This window comes from Urocampus carinirostris, chromosome 10, assembly GCF_059441175.1.
Source record: "Urocampus carinirostris isolate Australia breed hairy pipefish chromosome 10, RoL_Ucar_1.0, whole genome shotgun sequence".
NCBI classification, from domain to species: Eukaryota; Metazoa; Chordata; class Actinopteri; order Syngnathiformes; family Syngnathidae; genus Urocampus; species Urocampus carinirostris.
The window spans coordinates 13973856-13991201 of NC_142358.1; the positions used below are offsets into that span (position 1 = coordinate 13973856).

The 17346-nt window shown below is 40.3% G+C and overlaps 1 protein-coding gene across 1 annotated transcript; it reads left to right on the forward strand.

Annotated features, from left to right (window-relative positions):
- Positions 1 to 206: 206 nt before the first annotated feature.
- LOC148357813 (polypeptide N-acetylgalactosaminyltransferase 17-like) lies at positions 207 to 13002 on the forward strand. Its single transcript, XM_088346122.1, has 11 exons — positions 207 to 498; positions 2014 to 2197; positions 2731 to 2897; positions 3855 to 4029; positions 6246 to 6443; positions 6616 to 6733; positions 8060 to 8248; positions 8946 to 9083; positions 9167 to 9262; positions 10340 to 10501; positions 12865 to 13002. The coding sequence occupies exons 1-11, from the start codon at positions 207 to 209 to the stop codon at positions 13000 to 13002; spliced, it is 1857 nt and encodes a 618-aa protein (XP_088202248.1).
- Positions 13003 to 17346: the final 4344 nt, after the last annotated feature.

Sequence of the window (17346 nt, forward strand, 5' to 3'; positions counted from 1 at the left end):
AGTTTTAGCCACAAAAACTGTCTCTAAAAGATGAAGCACACTGTTGATGCAGTTCATCCTTCGAGGGGCGTGGCCTCACCTCATTTTTGACATTCTCTTAGCAACACCGGTTTGCTAATTACAAACTAATGACTTGGGCGTGTACAACTTGCCCTGGCTGTTATATTACACACACTTGGTTTCGCCTTTGCCGTTGTACTATCGTCATGGCTCTCAGGAAGAGACACTGGAAGCTTCTTCTACTGGTCAACATGTTGGGGTTGGTGGGAATATTTGTTTTCTCGACCAACACCAAATGGTCCAAAATTAGGCGATTGCTTCCGGCTATGGATGATCGGGTTCAGGATGCTCCTCTGATTGAGGAGAAGAGGACACAAGTGGAACTGGAAACGACAACCACCACCAGGTTGGAGTCGGAGAGGACCAACAGTAGTGAGCGAGACAGTCTGATGGAGCGGATCCAGTACCTGGAGGAAATAGTCTTCAAACACTTGAGTGGTATGACAGTACTTCTGCTCAGATGAATAATTTCGAAAACACAGAGACCAAGATATTTTTGAAAAATATTTATCCTGATACTGTTTGTATGGTACAAACATCCCTAAAATGCTAGGCTTTTTTAAAAGAAATAATTAATGGGTAGTTGTAGCTTACTTTTACCCAATGCTGGGCTTTTGAGTTGTGATTAAGAATGGATTTGAGTGGTCTGAATATTTGTAGCTAAAGTCTATTTTGTTTGCCAAAGTTGAAATTAATATACTATACAAGGTTCACAGAACCCTTAACCACCTGGCTCATTGAGCACCACTTCATGTGGTGTTGTTTGGACAAGTACAGCCTGGTGGCGCCATTTTCTATGCATGGGTATGCTAAGGGTGTAGTTTGGGCTTGGACGGAGGCAAAAGGGTAGGTTTGGTTTGGCATTCGGTGGGACAGAGCGTATTTTTTAAGTCATCACATAATATTAGTGGGGACAAAGATTGCTCAATATTGGTTGGGACACGTAATAATAATAATAATAATAATTTCCTTGTATTGTCATTCTGTGTAACAATGTACACAGAACGAAATGTCGATTGCACCTGACCCGATGCAGCCGCAGCCAAGAGAGGGCGCCGCCGACCACTTTTTAAGTCTTAGGAATGACTCGGCCGGGGCGCGAACCCGAACCTCCCAGTCTCAAAGCGGGCGCCTTACCATCTAGGCTACTGAGCTGGTTACTCTCCGGCCATGCCAAAACTATGCCCTTGGACGGTGTGGATGTGCCCCCACCAATAGCGAGCAATCATTGTTTTGTCCCATGCAATACTATGTGATCACTTTAAAAAATGCCAATGTCCCATCCAATGCCAATGCTAAACCTATGCTCTCGAGTCTAAGTATAAATATGCATTGACTCAGACCCTTAACCAAACAGTAAGTCTCGATTATGTCAAGTCAAGCCTTTTTTTTGTATAGCCCTTAATCACAAGAAGCTCAAAGGGCTACGTAGACCACAGACTATTTGAGGCTACAAAAAACTCAAAACCTGGGCATGAGTAAAATGAAGGAACCTTAATAATCATTAATACACGTTTTATTTTAATTAAATGTCTGTCTAGGTTTTATCTTAATCTTGGTCATTACAGGTGCACAAATAGTACGCTTTTATGAAATACTTTTAGTAGAAAATGTGAAAATCATTGATTTAATATGATCATTAATAACAAGCAGGCACATTAAATGTAAAACATGTTAAAATATTTCAGGTCTGTTTTTTTTGCTAAACCTTATAAACACTATATGTTTTCTAAATTACATGTGAAACCGTTCTAGGCTTCCCTGAAAATAATAAATCAGTACTCACTGGCAGAATTTGAGTGGCTGCATTGACCAGTCAGTACTGACCAACTTAAACTAAACTTTAAAAAAGTAAATGCTAACACAAAGCGACTCAATTTCTCATTAACTTTTGGCGATTCAAAACTCATCTCAGTTGTCTTATTACGTCAATCATGGTTGTCTTGGGTTTAGGTCTTTCAAGACCTCTTGGACTGGTTGAGGGTTTCGGGGCTCCGGGCTCAGATGGTGCTCGTGTCATCCTGTCCTCGACAGAGATCAAAAATTCCCAAAAGGTGAAAGAAAAGTACGGCTATGATTCCATCATGAGCAATAAGATCTCTCTGGACCGAACAATACCAGATTACCGACCCAGCAAGTGAGTACATATGCGCCACTACGTGAAAAGAAACCTTTTTATTAAATAAAACAAATGTATTTTTGTTTTATGGTTGAAAACTCTTTGAATGTAATTAGTTTGGCGCTAATATACTGATAATAGCTCGAATACGATTTTAGTGATTTAAGGCCAAGAGCTATAAGGTTGTCAATGTCCATAACAGCCTTGTTGTCCTCAATGTACAATCACTATACTAAACAAATGTTATACTACTGTTTGCTCAGATTGCTAATGTATTGCTAATCTTTGCTATTTTCTTATTGTCTGTCTTCTTATACTTAATCCATCCTTATCTACCGCCAAAACGGCACTCTATGGTGTAGTGGTCTTTCACGTGCTATGCTAGTCTATTCTCTGCTAATTTTCGTTTAAAAATGGGAGCATCCAACATATATTCATACTTTATTTTCTACAGAGTACTTATTTCTCTCACTCCAACTTAAAACGGACTTTTGTGATTCCAAAAAATCATTCAGGGATAAACAAATATGTGTTTGCTTGCGTATGTGAAGATGCAAAGAGCACACCTTTCCGGTGGATCTGCCCCAGATCGGACTCATTTTCATCTTTGTCAACGAAGCCCTTTCGGTTATCCTGCGCTCCATCCACTCAGCTGTCAATCACACGCCAGCTCACCTGCTCAAGGAAATCATCCTTGTCGATGACTTCAGTGATGACGGTAAGGGAAATATACTGCCACATTTATAAAAGGAGACAAGAGCAGACATCAAACGGATACTTTAGTAGCCAAGACCACATAATCCCACAGAACTTCTGAACGCAAGAGAAACAACAAAGGACGGGACAGGGCTCATGATTCATGCTATAGACACTGGCAAAGAGACCAAATGAATTGCAAGTAGGATAGGACTGGGTATACAGGACAGATCAGAGAGCACAGAACAGGCTGGGTTGGAAGAATGGGATTGAATACGACCGAACATCGATAATGAGACAAGAAAAACTACAAAGTGTAGAGGATTGATCACATAAGTAGCATACGGGGCAGGACAGGGTTGTATATGATAATTCAGTGAGGGGGTGGGGGTTAGTCACGGCACAGACTGGGATAGAATACGGGACACGATAGTACAGGACGCTGACAAAACTATAAAGAAGGGGACCCAGTGAGTAGCAAAAACAGTACTTAAAATAATAAGTAATTGTAAAACAGGAGAAAGCAATACAGGACAGGACAGCAGGGCAGAAGGAAAGTAACGCCAGGAACAGAAAACGACAAAAGGGCAGGCACTGAGGACATCAGGAATCAAACATTGGAACAAGATGGAATGCAATGTCCCTGACGTACACACTAATAACACACTATTTAACATCAACACGTGAATGCTAAATAACACACAGCAGGGCGTGCTCCTTACTCTTTTGACGTGTTTCAGACGAACAAGTTTGTCCTCTTTTTAATGAGCAGTTTACCTGCTGCAATTATGTCAGATCCACTCCAAATTCCAATGTCTCACCAAGCATGCATTTCCTGATCTAGCCAGAGCTAAACAAAAGTTTCTGTCAAATTTTCATGGAAATCATTCACTTAAAAAATCAGAAACAAAAGAGCAGATTTTTGAGCCAAGGTCTTGGCCAAGACAAAAAGAATATTGTTTTGTGTGTTGTTTTACAGAGCAGCTAAAAGAACCTCTAGAAGATTATGTCAATATGCGCTATCCTGGTCTGGTGAAGATCATCAGGAACAAAAAGAGAGAGGGTCTCATTCGGGCCAGGATTTTGGGATGGGAGGCGGCCACTGCTGAAGTGATGGGATTTTTTGATGCCCACATGGAGTTCACGCCGTTCTGGTGAGGCCATAAATGTTTTTGTACAAGATATGTCAGACAATACTTGGTAACTATAAGGACATCAGATCAAAAGGCGCACCCACAAACAATAGTCTTTTGTGATATTCTTTTCATATACAACGCGCACCAGACTATAGGGTGTATGGAACTAAAACTACTGTATAGGACGCAGTTGCACAAAAAAACAATAAAGTGCCTTATTTGAGCATTGATTGACCAGTCAAAGTATATCACTGGACACAATTGCATTGAGGATCAAACCTAGATCACTACATAGAGTGCACCAGAGCTCATCCATTTCACCCTTAAGAATGCAGCCCAAACATAAAAAAGCATAAGGTGTTATCTCATCATAGCACTATTTTTAGTCAAGGTGCCAAATTATTAATGTTATTATTTGTCTGGGCCACAAGAAGGACATTGTGGGAAGTAATTTGGTCACTCTGAAAAGAATGAACAGAACAGCATTGTGGGAAGTAATTTGGTTGTCCTGAAAAGTTTAAATAAACGCATGGTTGCTTATTATATAAAGGTTTGTCTAATGCCTTTTCATGTGTCCTACGTATCCCTAAGGATCTAAAGAATGATATCCAGTGTACTCCAGGCCGTGATATTGATCAGATTTCTGTTAAAGTCAAGAAACTGTGAACAATATTCCATAATGATAATAATAATAATAATAATAATAATATTTTTTAAATAATAATAATAATAAGAATAATAATAATAATAAGAATAATAAGAACAATGATACATTGTATTTCGAAGCGCCTTTCAGAACATCCAAGGTCGCTGTACATATGAATAGGACACAACAATAAATGAAGAGTAAAACAAGCAAGTAATAAATAGCCAATAAAACACATTATAGTTAAAGGGACAGTCTGTGAGGCATATGGTCAAGAATAGGCAAGTCTGAAGAGGTGAGTTTTGAGTCCCGATTTGAAGGTTGACAGGGTCGCAGAATTTCGAGGGTCGTGCGGCAATGAGTTCCAAAGCTGGGGGGCAGAGCGGCTGAAAGCTCTGCTCCCCATGGAGCTGAGGCGGGCATGGGGTATAGTGAGATGGAGGGAGGAATATGATCTGAGGGTGCGAGATGGCGTGGCAATGTGAAAGAGGTTGGAGAGGTAGGGAGGGACAAGGTTATGAATGGCCATGTAGGTTTAAAACAGGATTTTGTAGTTGATTCTATGGTTGATTGGGGCAGTGGAGTTGTTGAAGGGCAGGGATGATGTGATGGTGAACAGGGTTTTGGTGATGATGCATGCAGCAGACCAGCTGAAGTTTATGGAGGGACTTTTAAGGTAAGCTTTAGAGGAGGGAATTGCAGTAATTGAGGCGTTAGGTGACAAGGCTGTGGATGAGGATGGTTGTTGAGTGTGGGGTGAGGAAAGGGTGGAGATAATGGAAGTTGGCTGACCGGGTAATGTTATTTATATGAGAGTTAAAGGAGAGTGTGCTATCGAGAATGACACCCAGACTCTTGACCAGAGGGGAGGGAAAAACTGAGGAATTGTCAAACGAAAGAGGCTTCAATGAGAAGTAGTTCCATTTTATTGCTGTTCAGTTTCAGGAAGTTGACAGTGAACCATGATTTTATTTCAGAAAGGCAATAGTTGAGGTCAGTTAGTGGGAAAATCGAGTTGGGTTTGCAGGAAAGGTAAAGCTGGGTGTCTTCCTTGAAGCAGTGGAAGGAAATTTTGAATTTCCTGAAGATATGGCCTAGGGGCAGAAGGTAGGTTATAGAGAGGAGGGGCCCCAGGACAGAGCCCTGGGACACACCTGGGGAGACTGGAGAGGGGTCAGAGGAGAAGGACTTGAGTTGAATGAATTGAGTGCGACCAGAGAGGTATGAGTGAAACCATTGGAGGGGGCTGTGGGATACACCAAGTGAAGAGAGTCTGATCAGAAGGGTGGAATGGGAAATTGTGTCAAAGGCAGCACTCAGGTCCATGTCAATATAGGCCTGGTGGATAGGAATCCTATTCGGTTTGATCGATGTTGCCACCATTGCTATGCATGTTTTGTCGGCGATAAATATATCGACTGAACAATAATCGCACGAACATGATTATGAATTTCCAATTTGTCCGCATATATGGCGCCCAGGTTTATATGGCTGACCTCTTCAGCGCTATCATCCGGAAGTTTACAAATAAAAGTCTGGTGCAGAGTACATTAGAGTACAGTAAGCTGATTGCTTGCTTTCCAATCAGGGCTGAGCCAGTTCTGACACGGATCAAGGAGGACCGCACTAGAATCATCTTGCCGGCCATTGACAACATCAAGTACGACACATTTGAGGTAGTCAACTACGGACAACCATCCCACGGATACGATTGGCAGCTTTGGTGCAAATATATCAAAGCCCCTGAATCTTGGAAGGCCCTGAATGATGACTCTGCCCCCATAAGGTGGGCTGAGATTACAACATGGAACCTACAAAACACCTTTTAATAGTTTTTCTTAATATATGTGCTAAGGATGGGATGTTTATTTGTGATCTAAACTGGACCCATGTCAAAACCTTTTGTGTTTGGGAGGATATCATAGTAATAGTGTTTTTGTTTCTTTTTAACATTACAGAAGTCCCTCCATGATCGGCTGCTCCTTTGTAGTCAACCGGGCTTTCTTTGGCGAGCTGGGCCTTTTCGATCCTGACATGGAAGTCTATGGAGGAGAAAATGTGGAATTGGGCATCCGGGTGTGTATCGCATATGGTCATATGGCTTACTCCGAAAAACAAGAATGACACAGTACAGCAAATAGTAGATGACAGTGTCAATCATTGCTCCTTTTCGTCAACCACAATTAACAAGGGGTTGAAATGTAAACAAGAAATCAAAAATTACATATAAGCCGCTTTAGCTACACAGTGCCTAAAACTTAAGCTGGCAATCTAGTATCTTGCTAGCACAAAAATAAGCTTATAATTAGTATTATCATTCAATGGTGTGCTATTCACTACATAACTGCTAGCCTGCTATTTACTAGCATCATGTTGTAAAAATAGGTTTACAATATCACCTAGTCAGTGACATGCGGTGAGGTTTGTGTCTGGAGAGGCATTGTCAGATATATAAATAATAGAACCTACATCTTTTTCCTTATTTGTTTCGTAGACCTGAAAGCAATGGATAAACTGTACCATAGAAAAAAATGTTTAATTGGCTTACCTTGACTTAAAAATCAAGTCTAAAAAATGTAATCTATTTTTTTTTTTTTTTTTTAAGTGCATGCAACAAGGAAAAATAATACTGACTTGATTTTCTGTTAGCCAGCTTATACAATCACTAATTGTTTGGGACTGAGGTGTGCCCCCAATCAGAATCCTTGGTCTCTCTATCGCCATGATGGAAGAGGAATGCATGCCTCACTTGCAATCTGCAGAGGCTCTGCACAGTAATATTTTGCAAACTAATTGTATTAATGATATTCATATTATGAAACCTCAGCCATTTTTGGGAAAAAAAATCCAAAGATTGTGAAATAAAACGAAAAGTTTAACAATTAATGAAAATAACCCTTCAAAATATTTGTCATTTCATATTTCTATGATGACAGGTGAGGCACAGAGTCCCATGCTTCCTCTGACAGCACGTCACTGCAGCCAGTGCTCGCTAAAAATAAACATTGAAAAATTTCCAAATGTCGACCTAGCAGGGGACTTTAGCTAGACAGCAGCTAACACAAAAACTAGCTACCAAGTGCCTAGGAGGAAAAAAAAACATAGATTATTTCATTATTACTCGGCATTTCTTATAAATACTCTCATTTAAAACAAATAGAAAATGTGAAAGGCTTTGGCTTGGTAAGTAACGTGCAGCCATTCAATGGCTATCACAAAAGCAGGTTACCCACTGCTTAGCACCAAAGGTAACGTAGTAGTCTGCATTAATTCTCTCTGTGCTCCTTCTTTATCAACAACCGCCCCCAAAAAACTTTACCCCAAATGCAGCACAGTCCGAACAAGACGTTCACAAAAAAAAAAGAAATTTGAGTTGAGAATAATATTTCACGTCTTTCGCAGGTGTGGCTGTGTGGCGGCAGCATGGAGATGTTGCCATGCTCTCGTGTAGCTCATATCACGCGCTTCAAAAAACCCTACCTAGAAAACCCCTTATCCAGCTTGATGAGGCGCAACGGCCTTCGCGTGGCCGAAGTTTGGTTTGACGAGTACAAGCCCCAGTTCTACATGGCCTGGAACATCCCGATGGAGGTAACGCTATATGCAAAAAGTTTAGACTGTCCAGCTTCGGGTGAAATATTTGAGCTAACAAGAGGACAACCTAAAGAAATTGTATTTTTAGAGTCTAAGCTTAAGTGTGGTTCATTTCAAACTATAAGTCACTGATAAGTTAAAGTTATAATTTAGTAGACAATTAAAATAAGGAGATGAGACGTCAATTGATTTTGAACTTGCAAGGAGAACAGGGGAAAGAGGCCAAATCTCAGATGATAAATTCTAACCTGTACTAAAAGCCTTCCCCTGAACCTTTTCTTTTTACTCACTCCTACTTAACAAAAAGTAGATTTGCCCTGAAGGGTGTGACAATGAAGGAACAGCCAGACAAATTGGATGATAGTGACGATGATGTAAACACTTCATAATAGTCAAAACAACAAACAACAGTGCAATCTCCTTTGCAGCTGTCCGATTTTAAAAACTGAATACATGTATCAAAGAGTTATCAATAATAGTCAGAATAACAAATAACCGTGGCATCTTATGCAATCTCCTTTTCAGGTGTCAAATAGTAAAAACAGAACTACATTCTTTATTGTACGCAAGCAGAATAAACCAATCTTTGACCGATATCACTTCTGAGGCCACGCCTCCTGACGGCAAACTGCAAAACCTCTGGCATATGTTTTGGGTCTTCTGATGAGATAAAAAGTATGCAATTCTCTTCCAGGGCCACGGCATCGATTATGGAAACATATCTGAGAGAGTGGAACTTAGGAAGCGACTGCAATGTAAGAACTTCAAGTGGTACCTGGACAATGTTTTCCCTCAGATGAAGACACACCTAAATACGGTCCTCTATGGCGTGGTGAGCTCAAGCCTCGTTCTAGCGGCACCTTTTCCATGTCTTTCCAATATTGGATCAGTGACGAAAACAATTTGTCACTTCAGATGTACAACTCCATCAACAGCAACCTGTGTTTGGACCAGGGTGAAAGTACCAAAGAAACCGCTATCCTGTTCAAGTGTCATGGCTACAGTCCACAGGTAGCAACCATGAATTGATTCATCGACAACTCATCTATTATCAATTACAGCTTTTATTCACGCAGTATTGTTTAAATTAATTAAGAGTTTATACGTTTATAGTTTAGTAGACACTCAATAATCAGAGAGAGGACATTAATGAATTTTGAACATTCAAGCAGAACTGATGAGAATTGTAAAAGAAACCCTCAAATAAGAAAAATCTAATCAGTTCAAAATGTCCTCCTTTAGCCCTTTTTTAGGTTACAAAAAGCAGATGATTGGCCGACAGTCACAATGATGTAAACAGTGCATAGTCTTACTCAAAATAATCAACAACAGTGAGGAAAAAAAGTCAAAATAACAAACAACCCTGTCATCCTTGGCAATCCCCTTTGCAAGTGTCCCATATAAAAAATAGAAGCAAGCAGAATAAACTTATCAATGATTAAAGCACATTCTGTCAAGACCAGAACGGAAACAGGACCCACTTGCGTAACGTTTACCACACGTTTCATTGAAGGAAGGAAGGGCTGCGCCCACAATCCGGTGTTCGCTGGACGCAGGAAGCGAGTCGCTCTCGTACTCGGCTTGCGATCCGAACACGGAAGTGGATCTTCCGTAGCCAGTGATGGCAGTGTCAGGGACGGAAAAACTGGTCAGTAGCCGGGACTGGGTTTCAAAAACGTGTTCGGGGTCAGAAACGGCTCGTAAGCCGGGACGGAAGAGCAGACGTGGTTGGGATCAAAAACGGGTTGTAAGTTTCGTCTGGCTGTCTGACGCGCTCTCTCTTTAAATGTTCGAGCATCCCCAAGATACTGCCATGATAGGCAAGGCCCTCTTGACAAACTTTGAGCCGCATCAAGGCTAAAATGCTCTCCACATTTAGAAATTTTGCTACCTGTATTCGATATTGGTGCAAGAGCGCATGAGTGAAATTATATTAATGTAAAGATGCCTCACTCTGTTGTAAAAACACGATAATAACACAAGTTGTTATTGTAGAAATGCATATGAAACAGGCAGCCCTTTGCGTAAATTGGTAACAAAAAAGTATCTTTATGCTCAAATAAGGTTGGTGGTCTGTGTTCTGTGCAGTTAGTCCGTTACACCAACGACAGTCGGCTGTTTGTGGGCTTGTTGGGCAGCAGCAAAGCAGACACGAGGTGTCTGGTGGACGTCCCCGACCAGGACGAACCGAAGCTAGTCGACTGCAACACGGTAACCAACATCAAGAGCACCAAGTGGAATTTCCAACAGGTAACTACTTGTCCTGTCATCATATGAAAGGTATTCCCAAATTCTAAAACATGCAAAATGTGAAAAAATAGTAGGTTTATTTGTGTAAAATCTATATATATTTCCTTGTATTCCAATTATTTTCCAAGATGATGTATCTAAGAGAAAGCCTGTCTCGTCTTTGACTTCCTGAGCTATGACGTCATGTGAGGAACACTGGCACGCATTCAAGCCAGTCACCATATTGGTTTACGTGTTAATTCGTGTGGTTATGAGTGTTTCAAATGAAGTTGTTGTAGTTTTTGTGGAGAATGCGTAGGCCAGTAGTTGTTAACCTTGTTGGACTCCCAAACCCTACCAGTTTCATACCCGCATTCACCAAACCCTTCACCAAACTCTGATTTAGTGTAAAACATTTTTGATAATTTCTTTCTAATTTAAGACATAGTTTTTCTCTCATATCTGTGATTACTTTGCCACTGCGAGCCTAGAGTTTCTCAACTTGCCATTGCAAATCATTCATATATGGCGCCCATCCTGTGTGGGTTTCTTCCGGGCACTCCCGTTTCCTCCCACATTGCAAAAGCATGCATGTAAGGTTAATTGGGCGGTCGAAATTGTCCCTAGGTGTGAATAAGCGAGTGAGTTGTCTGTCTCTGTGTGCCCTGCGACTGGCTGGCAACCAGTTCAGGGTGTCCCCTGCCCACTGCCCGAAGATGGCTGGGATGGGCTCCAGCACCCCCGCAACCATACTGAGGATAAACGGTGCAAATAATGGATGGATAGATTGAAATATGATGAAAGTCGTACAAAAACGTTGACATGCAATATTAAAATTCACACATTGGATTACTTCTGAGAGCGGTAAATTCCACGGCAAGCAATGTCACGAGATCATCTGCAGCCAGTGACGGTCAAGCAAAACATGTCTTTTGGTTATTGATATGATGAGGCGGTGTGTATTGACATCCACCGCAGAGACTCCACCGAACCCTTTAGGCTGACTCACCAAACCCCTAGGGTTTGATCCAACCCAGGTTGGGAACCACAGGCCAAGGCGTTGTGTCGCAGGTCGATCCATTCATGGTACAACAGAAGGCAAGTATCCAAAAAGGGGCGAACTGGCAAAAAAAAGACTGAGAGCCGCTAACAGGAGACTAACCAGGACCGATCAAGGAAAGGCGGCCACTGCCACGATGATAAACGCGAAGCTGGACGGGATAAACCGAGGGACATTGATATAAACCGAGGGACACATGGAAACCGGCGATAATGCCAGGGTAGCTGTCCAAACAACACACGGTGGGCAGCCAACGAGCGCCAACCGGCAGCAAACAAAACAAGATGGTCTCGGCAGCATCGACACCAATTGGGGAGCTATCCAGATAAAATAATATCAATCGCGACAAACGCAATGAAAAACACAACCGAAAAGCCAGTATTTATTGCCATTGATATGAACGCATCGTGCATTGTGTTCTTTGTGTGTTGGGTGAGCGTGACTGTGTGTACGACTGTGATAGGGTGGTGTATACGATCAGTTACACAGCGGGGTGGGCGCACAAGTCAATGCATCCAGCCAAAACGAATTGGGAAGGATAGCGACAGCTAGCTTTTAGCTGCATGTTACACCAAAAAGAAATTCATCAATTCAATTCGACTCTGAGGAAGTCAGAAGAGCTCAGAGAAATGCTGATCACAAGCAGGTGCTCCGTGGATTGTGAAGGGTTGTCGGGAGAGAAGGCGATAGCGAAGTAGCCAGTCCAGCCTACTGCTAAGGCTGAGCTATGCAACAACTGTCGTAAGCCACCCCTGTAGAGCCTGGACCTCACCAACGCCAGAGCCATTACCCATGAAACAGATGACATACAACTCGTGGTAAACCGCTACATTCAGGACGGTTGAATTTCAATCATTTGGGAAACCTGGCTCAATTCAAGGTTACCGAAGGCTAGTGTGCAACTAGCCAGACGCTCTCTAAATCACTATCGTGCACCGAAAGGAGAAGCACTCCAATCTTGACCTTAACATTCGTACAATAACAATGAAGACCATTAAGTCAACTATAATTCTGTATTTTTATTTGTAGATCTATAGTTGTTATTTTGATACATTCGTATACTCTCAGTCAGTAAGGAAGTCATCTAGAGGTAAATTTGCGTGGTTTTATGAGAGTTCGAACAGTACTTTGCGGATTTTCACTTTTGAGAAAGGTTCTGGTCCCCATTAACCTCGATAACCATATTACTGTATTTGCATCACTGTGGGGAGGAACACCACACGGTCTGTACTTAATTGAAAATAAGACTTTGGTGTTTGGAAATACCTTTCAAACTTGAGAGCTTGAAACATTTGTCTCTAACCCAATTTATCACTGAAAACAGGGCAAGTCGGTGCAGAATTTGGAAACAGGGCGTTGCTTAGAAGTGGTGCCTATTGTGAAACACCCATTCCACAAAGTAGTCATCCAGCAATGCTCAGGTCAGGTTTGGAACTTGGAGATCCCTCCCGTCGAGGTCTGAGAGGTCGGCAACTACTGTGAGTGGTGGACTCACTGGATCGGGTTCATTTCAAACACTGGCACAGTTCTCACTTTGGTCTAGAGGAGGCGCTCCTAGGATTTGTGCTCGTCCTGGGTCTGGCCCAGATATAATTTGTATTTTTGTTTGCCTTTCTTTCTTTATAATTATTTTGTGCACATGTTTAACTCATCTGAATTCCGTGATTGTTCTCAGGAGTTTTTTGCCATTTTGGCCCATCATCTGTGATTAATATTTTTTTTTTTCTTAGAGGGGCATTGTCTACTATTTAGCACCTCGTAGTGGTACAAAAAACCTTAATTCAGTACAAAATAATAATTTGAGTAATAAACAAAAATACATGGACTATGTTATGAGCGTGCATTTATCTTTATAATACTTTACTTGTATTGCGAGAAATTTGTATTTATTTTACCTAACCTAGATGTAGCTGTCATTGTTGTCCGACATCTTGGTGGTATGAATACCCAAAGACCCAAATCCTTATGCCTGCTTTCTACAGAAGTTGCCCGAGTAAATTAGAAGAAAATTGTGAGGTTTGGTCACTTTGAGTCTCCGTAGTTTCTTTCATTTAGCAATCGTTATAGGTTGCAATACGTAATACATATAGTGATCAAATGTTACGCGGTGTCCCTCTAAAATTGCCTTTTTATCAGTATAAACTACGCATCTTTTTGTACAAGACTTGGAATTTCCACTTTGTGTGGAGCTGTTTTTAATCAAAAAGTATTATTCTTTTCAGTCTCTGAAAACAATATTTTTTTAAAAATATACTTAAATCAATACAATCAAAAATTTATCAGTGTGTAGTCAGTTATCAATTAGATATATTTTGTACTGCAAGCTTTCCAAATTCTTTCTAGCTTTTCGCCAAAAAATTCAATTGTGTATTGTCCTTAATGACAGAATACACATTATTAACTAACATCAAAAGTTAAACTTTGGTGAATTTTTTATTCAAAAATATTGAATATTTGTCAGCTCCGATGGTTAAGCATTTTGGACGATAATTTACCATTTTTGTGGTCGTATATAATAACTTCTATTCAGAGGTGAGTAGTAACAGAATACATTTACTCTGTTGCATTTACTTGAGTAAAAATGATCAAAGGAACGATTTGGCAAATTTTTAAATCCCTATACTTTTACTTTTACTTAGTAAATTTGTGAAGAAAAAAAAAACGGTACTTTTACTCTGCTACATTAGGCAACATTAAAGTCGTTACTTAATAAATGCCCTCCACGAAAGTTTGCGTCTGTCTGTCTCCGCTAAGGCGCATTTATTTTGAAGCAGAACTCCTCCAGGAGCTACCGTGTTTAACCAATCAAACGTAACAGTCTCGTCACGTGACCGTATTCAACTTCAAGGGGGGGAAGTTGTTTACAGATGAAACAGATCGAAAATGTAGCTTAGCAATACCAAATATGAAAACACAGGAAAGGGAGAGCACCCTGGCCTCACATCAAAAGCATGTTCCCCTTAAAAATTGTGCGAAACACCAGCTACTATTTGCGATGTCTCCTTTGTTCGAGTTCATGGGTTAGCTTGTTTTTCTGCTTGCAGAGCCTGTGAAGATAAGTAGTGGGGCTTTAAATGTGCAACTGGTTGCTACATGTGCCTAATTTATGTATTGATTCATACTTTTTTATTACATTGTTTATTAAAGCACTTGAATTTGGGTCAACTATCTTCATCTACTTGTAAATTCAATGTATTTTTTTGTTGCTTGGATGGACTTTGATAATTTGATGATCTTGTTTTTTTTTTTAAATCAATAAATACGACGTTGCTACGGTTACTCAGTACTTGAGTAATTTTTTCACCAAGTACTTTTTTACTTTTACACAAGTAAGTATTTGGATGACCACTTTTACTTCTACTTGAGTGATATTATCCTGAAGTCACTCTACTTTTACTTGAGTAAAATTTTGGGCTACTCTACCCACCTCTGTTTATATTTGAGTAAGATTGGTGTTAGTTTTTTCAATTCATCATTCATTTAATTGAAAAAATGATCAACAGTTTAAATGCTTGTTAAAATAACCTTTTATTTTTTTGTGAACTGTTTTCCTTGTCAAATAAATTATGTAAAGTAGCAGAGAACAAAAATCATGTATTGACTCTAAAACTAATCTTACTAGCATGATTCAATCCAATACAGACGAAAACAATCAAGAACTGTAACTTGCGTGGATTTCAGATGGAGCAAATGTATTAAAAAAATAAGAAATAATTCAAATGTATGAAAGATGTTACTGAAATTTACTGCAATGAAATGTGATTTGTTTTTCAAACAATATTGTACAATAAACATTTACAAACTATACTGTCTATGTTAATGTATTACCATAGTATTCAGTTTTATTTTTATACGTCACAAGATAATATGATCACATAATGCATGTGCATTTTTGTATTTCACAGGACTGAACATGGATATGTTTTAAAAGAAGTATAGTTGTCACCAGGTTTTGGACCGACCTAAACGTGGGACACATTGGGATGCGGTCTAAACCCACTAGAAGGGACGATTTTTCGAATAGAAAAACAACTTTACGGGGAAATGGGGTGTGGCTTGACGTTTTGGAGAGTGGAAAGCTTCAGGAATAAAAATGATTGAAAGGCTTTAGGAATCCAAGAGGGTTCAGCAAAGAAAGGAGGGAGTATTTATAGTGGAGCTTGCTGTTTGTCAAATTGCAAACACCTAGGAAGGGGAATATTGAAGGGGATCAGAAAATGTGGCAGTGCTGTCATCTGTTGGACAAGGACCGCCGGCACCAAACATTGCAATAGTTATCTTTAAAAGCCTTTGCTCTAGACCAGGGGTCAGCAACCTTTTCGTTGTGGAGGGCCACTTTCAAATTTCCTTGTAAATCAGTGTGCCACACCAAGATTAATGACTCGCACAACAATTTTTTTTATATCCAACAGAGCTGTCATTTTACACCAGCCCAACTATACAACATCGATATATTTCGAAATTGTATAACTGACCAATTTATCTTCCACTATTTTTGTTCATCAACAAACTAAAAAAATACTGTGAGCAACATGTGGAAAGGCCTGTAGACATCCATGACTTCAACTATTCTTCATGAACAATGAACTACAATCAAAATCAAGTGATATGGCAGTGTCTGAGACTCATGAGAAAAAGTTACTGGACACCAGGGCAGACAACTCTGAAAAGTTGCCTGCCCAGCCATAAAGTTGCATGCCCCATTTTTCACAACTTGAAACTCAATAAGACAACTAATCGCAAAAAACCCACTGTTGCAAAGTATTAAGGATTGATAATCAGAATATATAACAGAACAACACTTTGGAATTAAGTTTATTATAGACGTTATTTCAAACACTGGATATGGACAGCTACCATACTATTCATCAATAAAATCTTATTTTAGAAACGATCAAAACTTGAAACACACACACACCTTTAATGTATTTTCCATCAGTGCTTTGCCATGCAGTGAGCAATGTCATAGCTCGCTTCAGTGGTGGCGTTTGTAGCAGTGACAAACCTTTTCAGGGTCCGTGTTTGTTTGCCGTACCTATACACAACGCGTTTTAATGTCTCTGCCTTTCCAGACTCGTCCTTGAATTAATGTTCATGTTTCGTCTCGTAATGACGCCTGACACTTGACGTGGGAGGTACAACGCTCTCGAGGCGTAACGCACAAACAACACGGTCATTTTTTGCACAAAGCCTCAGTCATCTGTCCACGCTGGCTGAAAAGAAGCAGATTTTTTCGCTGGGTGAGCTGTTGTGATTCGTTCATTTATCGCGCACCAGTGTTTTTGTGGGTGCGTTAAAACACGGATCTTTCCTCCTCTGCGAGGCGCTGCGCAGACACGCACTCACAAAGCAGAGGAGGCGGGGCGCTACCGTAAAGCCTCTAAATAGGACAGCGTCCAACAGCAAATGTTTAAATTTCACCTAAAAATGCGCATGAAAAAAAAAAACAATAATTTTGATTTTGCCGTGCGCTCGCGTGCCACTGGTTAACCCCTCGCGTGCCACTGCTGGCACCCGTGCCATAGATTGCTGACCCCTGCTCTAGACATATTCGCGTTGTCATATATTTGTTTGTCCTTTACGGTGTTTACATGACACGTTCTACCTTTTTGCATGAGAAGTTAACAGAATTAACACAATGAAAATTACAATACTTTAATCTAACTTATCATGTAGATGTGTGCGAATGATCATGCCATATAACTAATTGTCTATGCGTATTTTATTTTGTAAAAACATGAATCTTCTCATGATTTAAATTTCTTAATTTTATTCCTAAAAACATGCAATTGAAGGAGTAAAGAAG

Coding starts and splice junctions, on each gene's coding strand:
- LOC148357813 (XM_088346122.1), top strand. CDS start 207: ATGGCTCTCAGGAAGAGACACTGGAAGCTTCTTCTACTGGTCAACATG. Junction 6,734..8,059: donor ATGTGGAATTGGGCATCCGG/GTGTGTATCGCA, acceptor CGTCTTTCGCAG/GTGTGGCTGTGTGGCGGCAG. Junction 10,502..12,864: donor CCAAGTGGAATTTCCAACAG/GTAACTACTTGT, acceptor CACTGAAAACAG/GGCAAGTCGGTGCAGAATTT.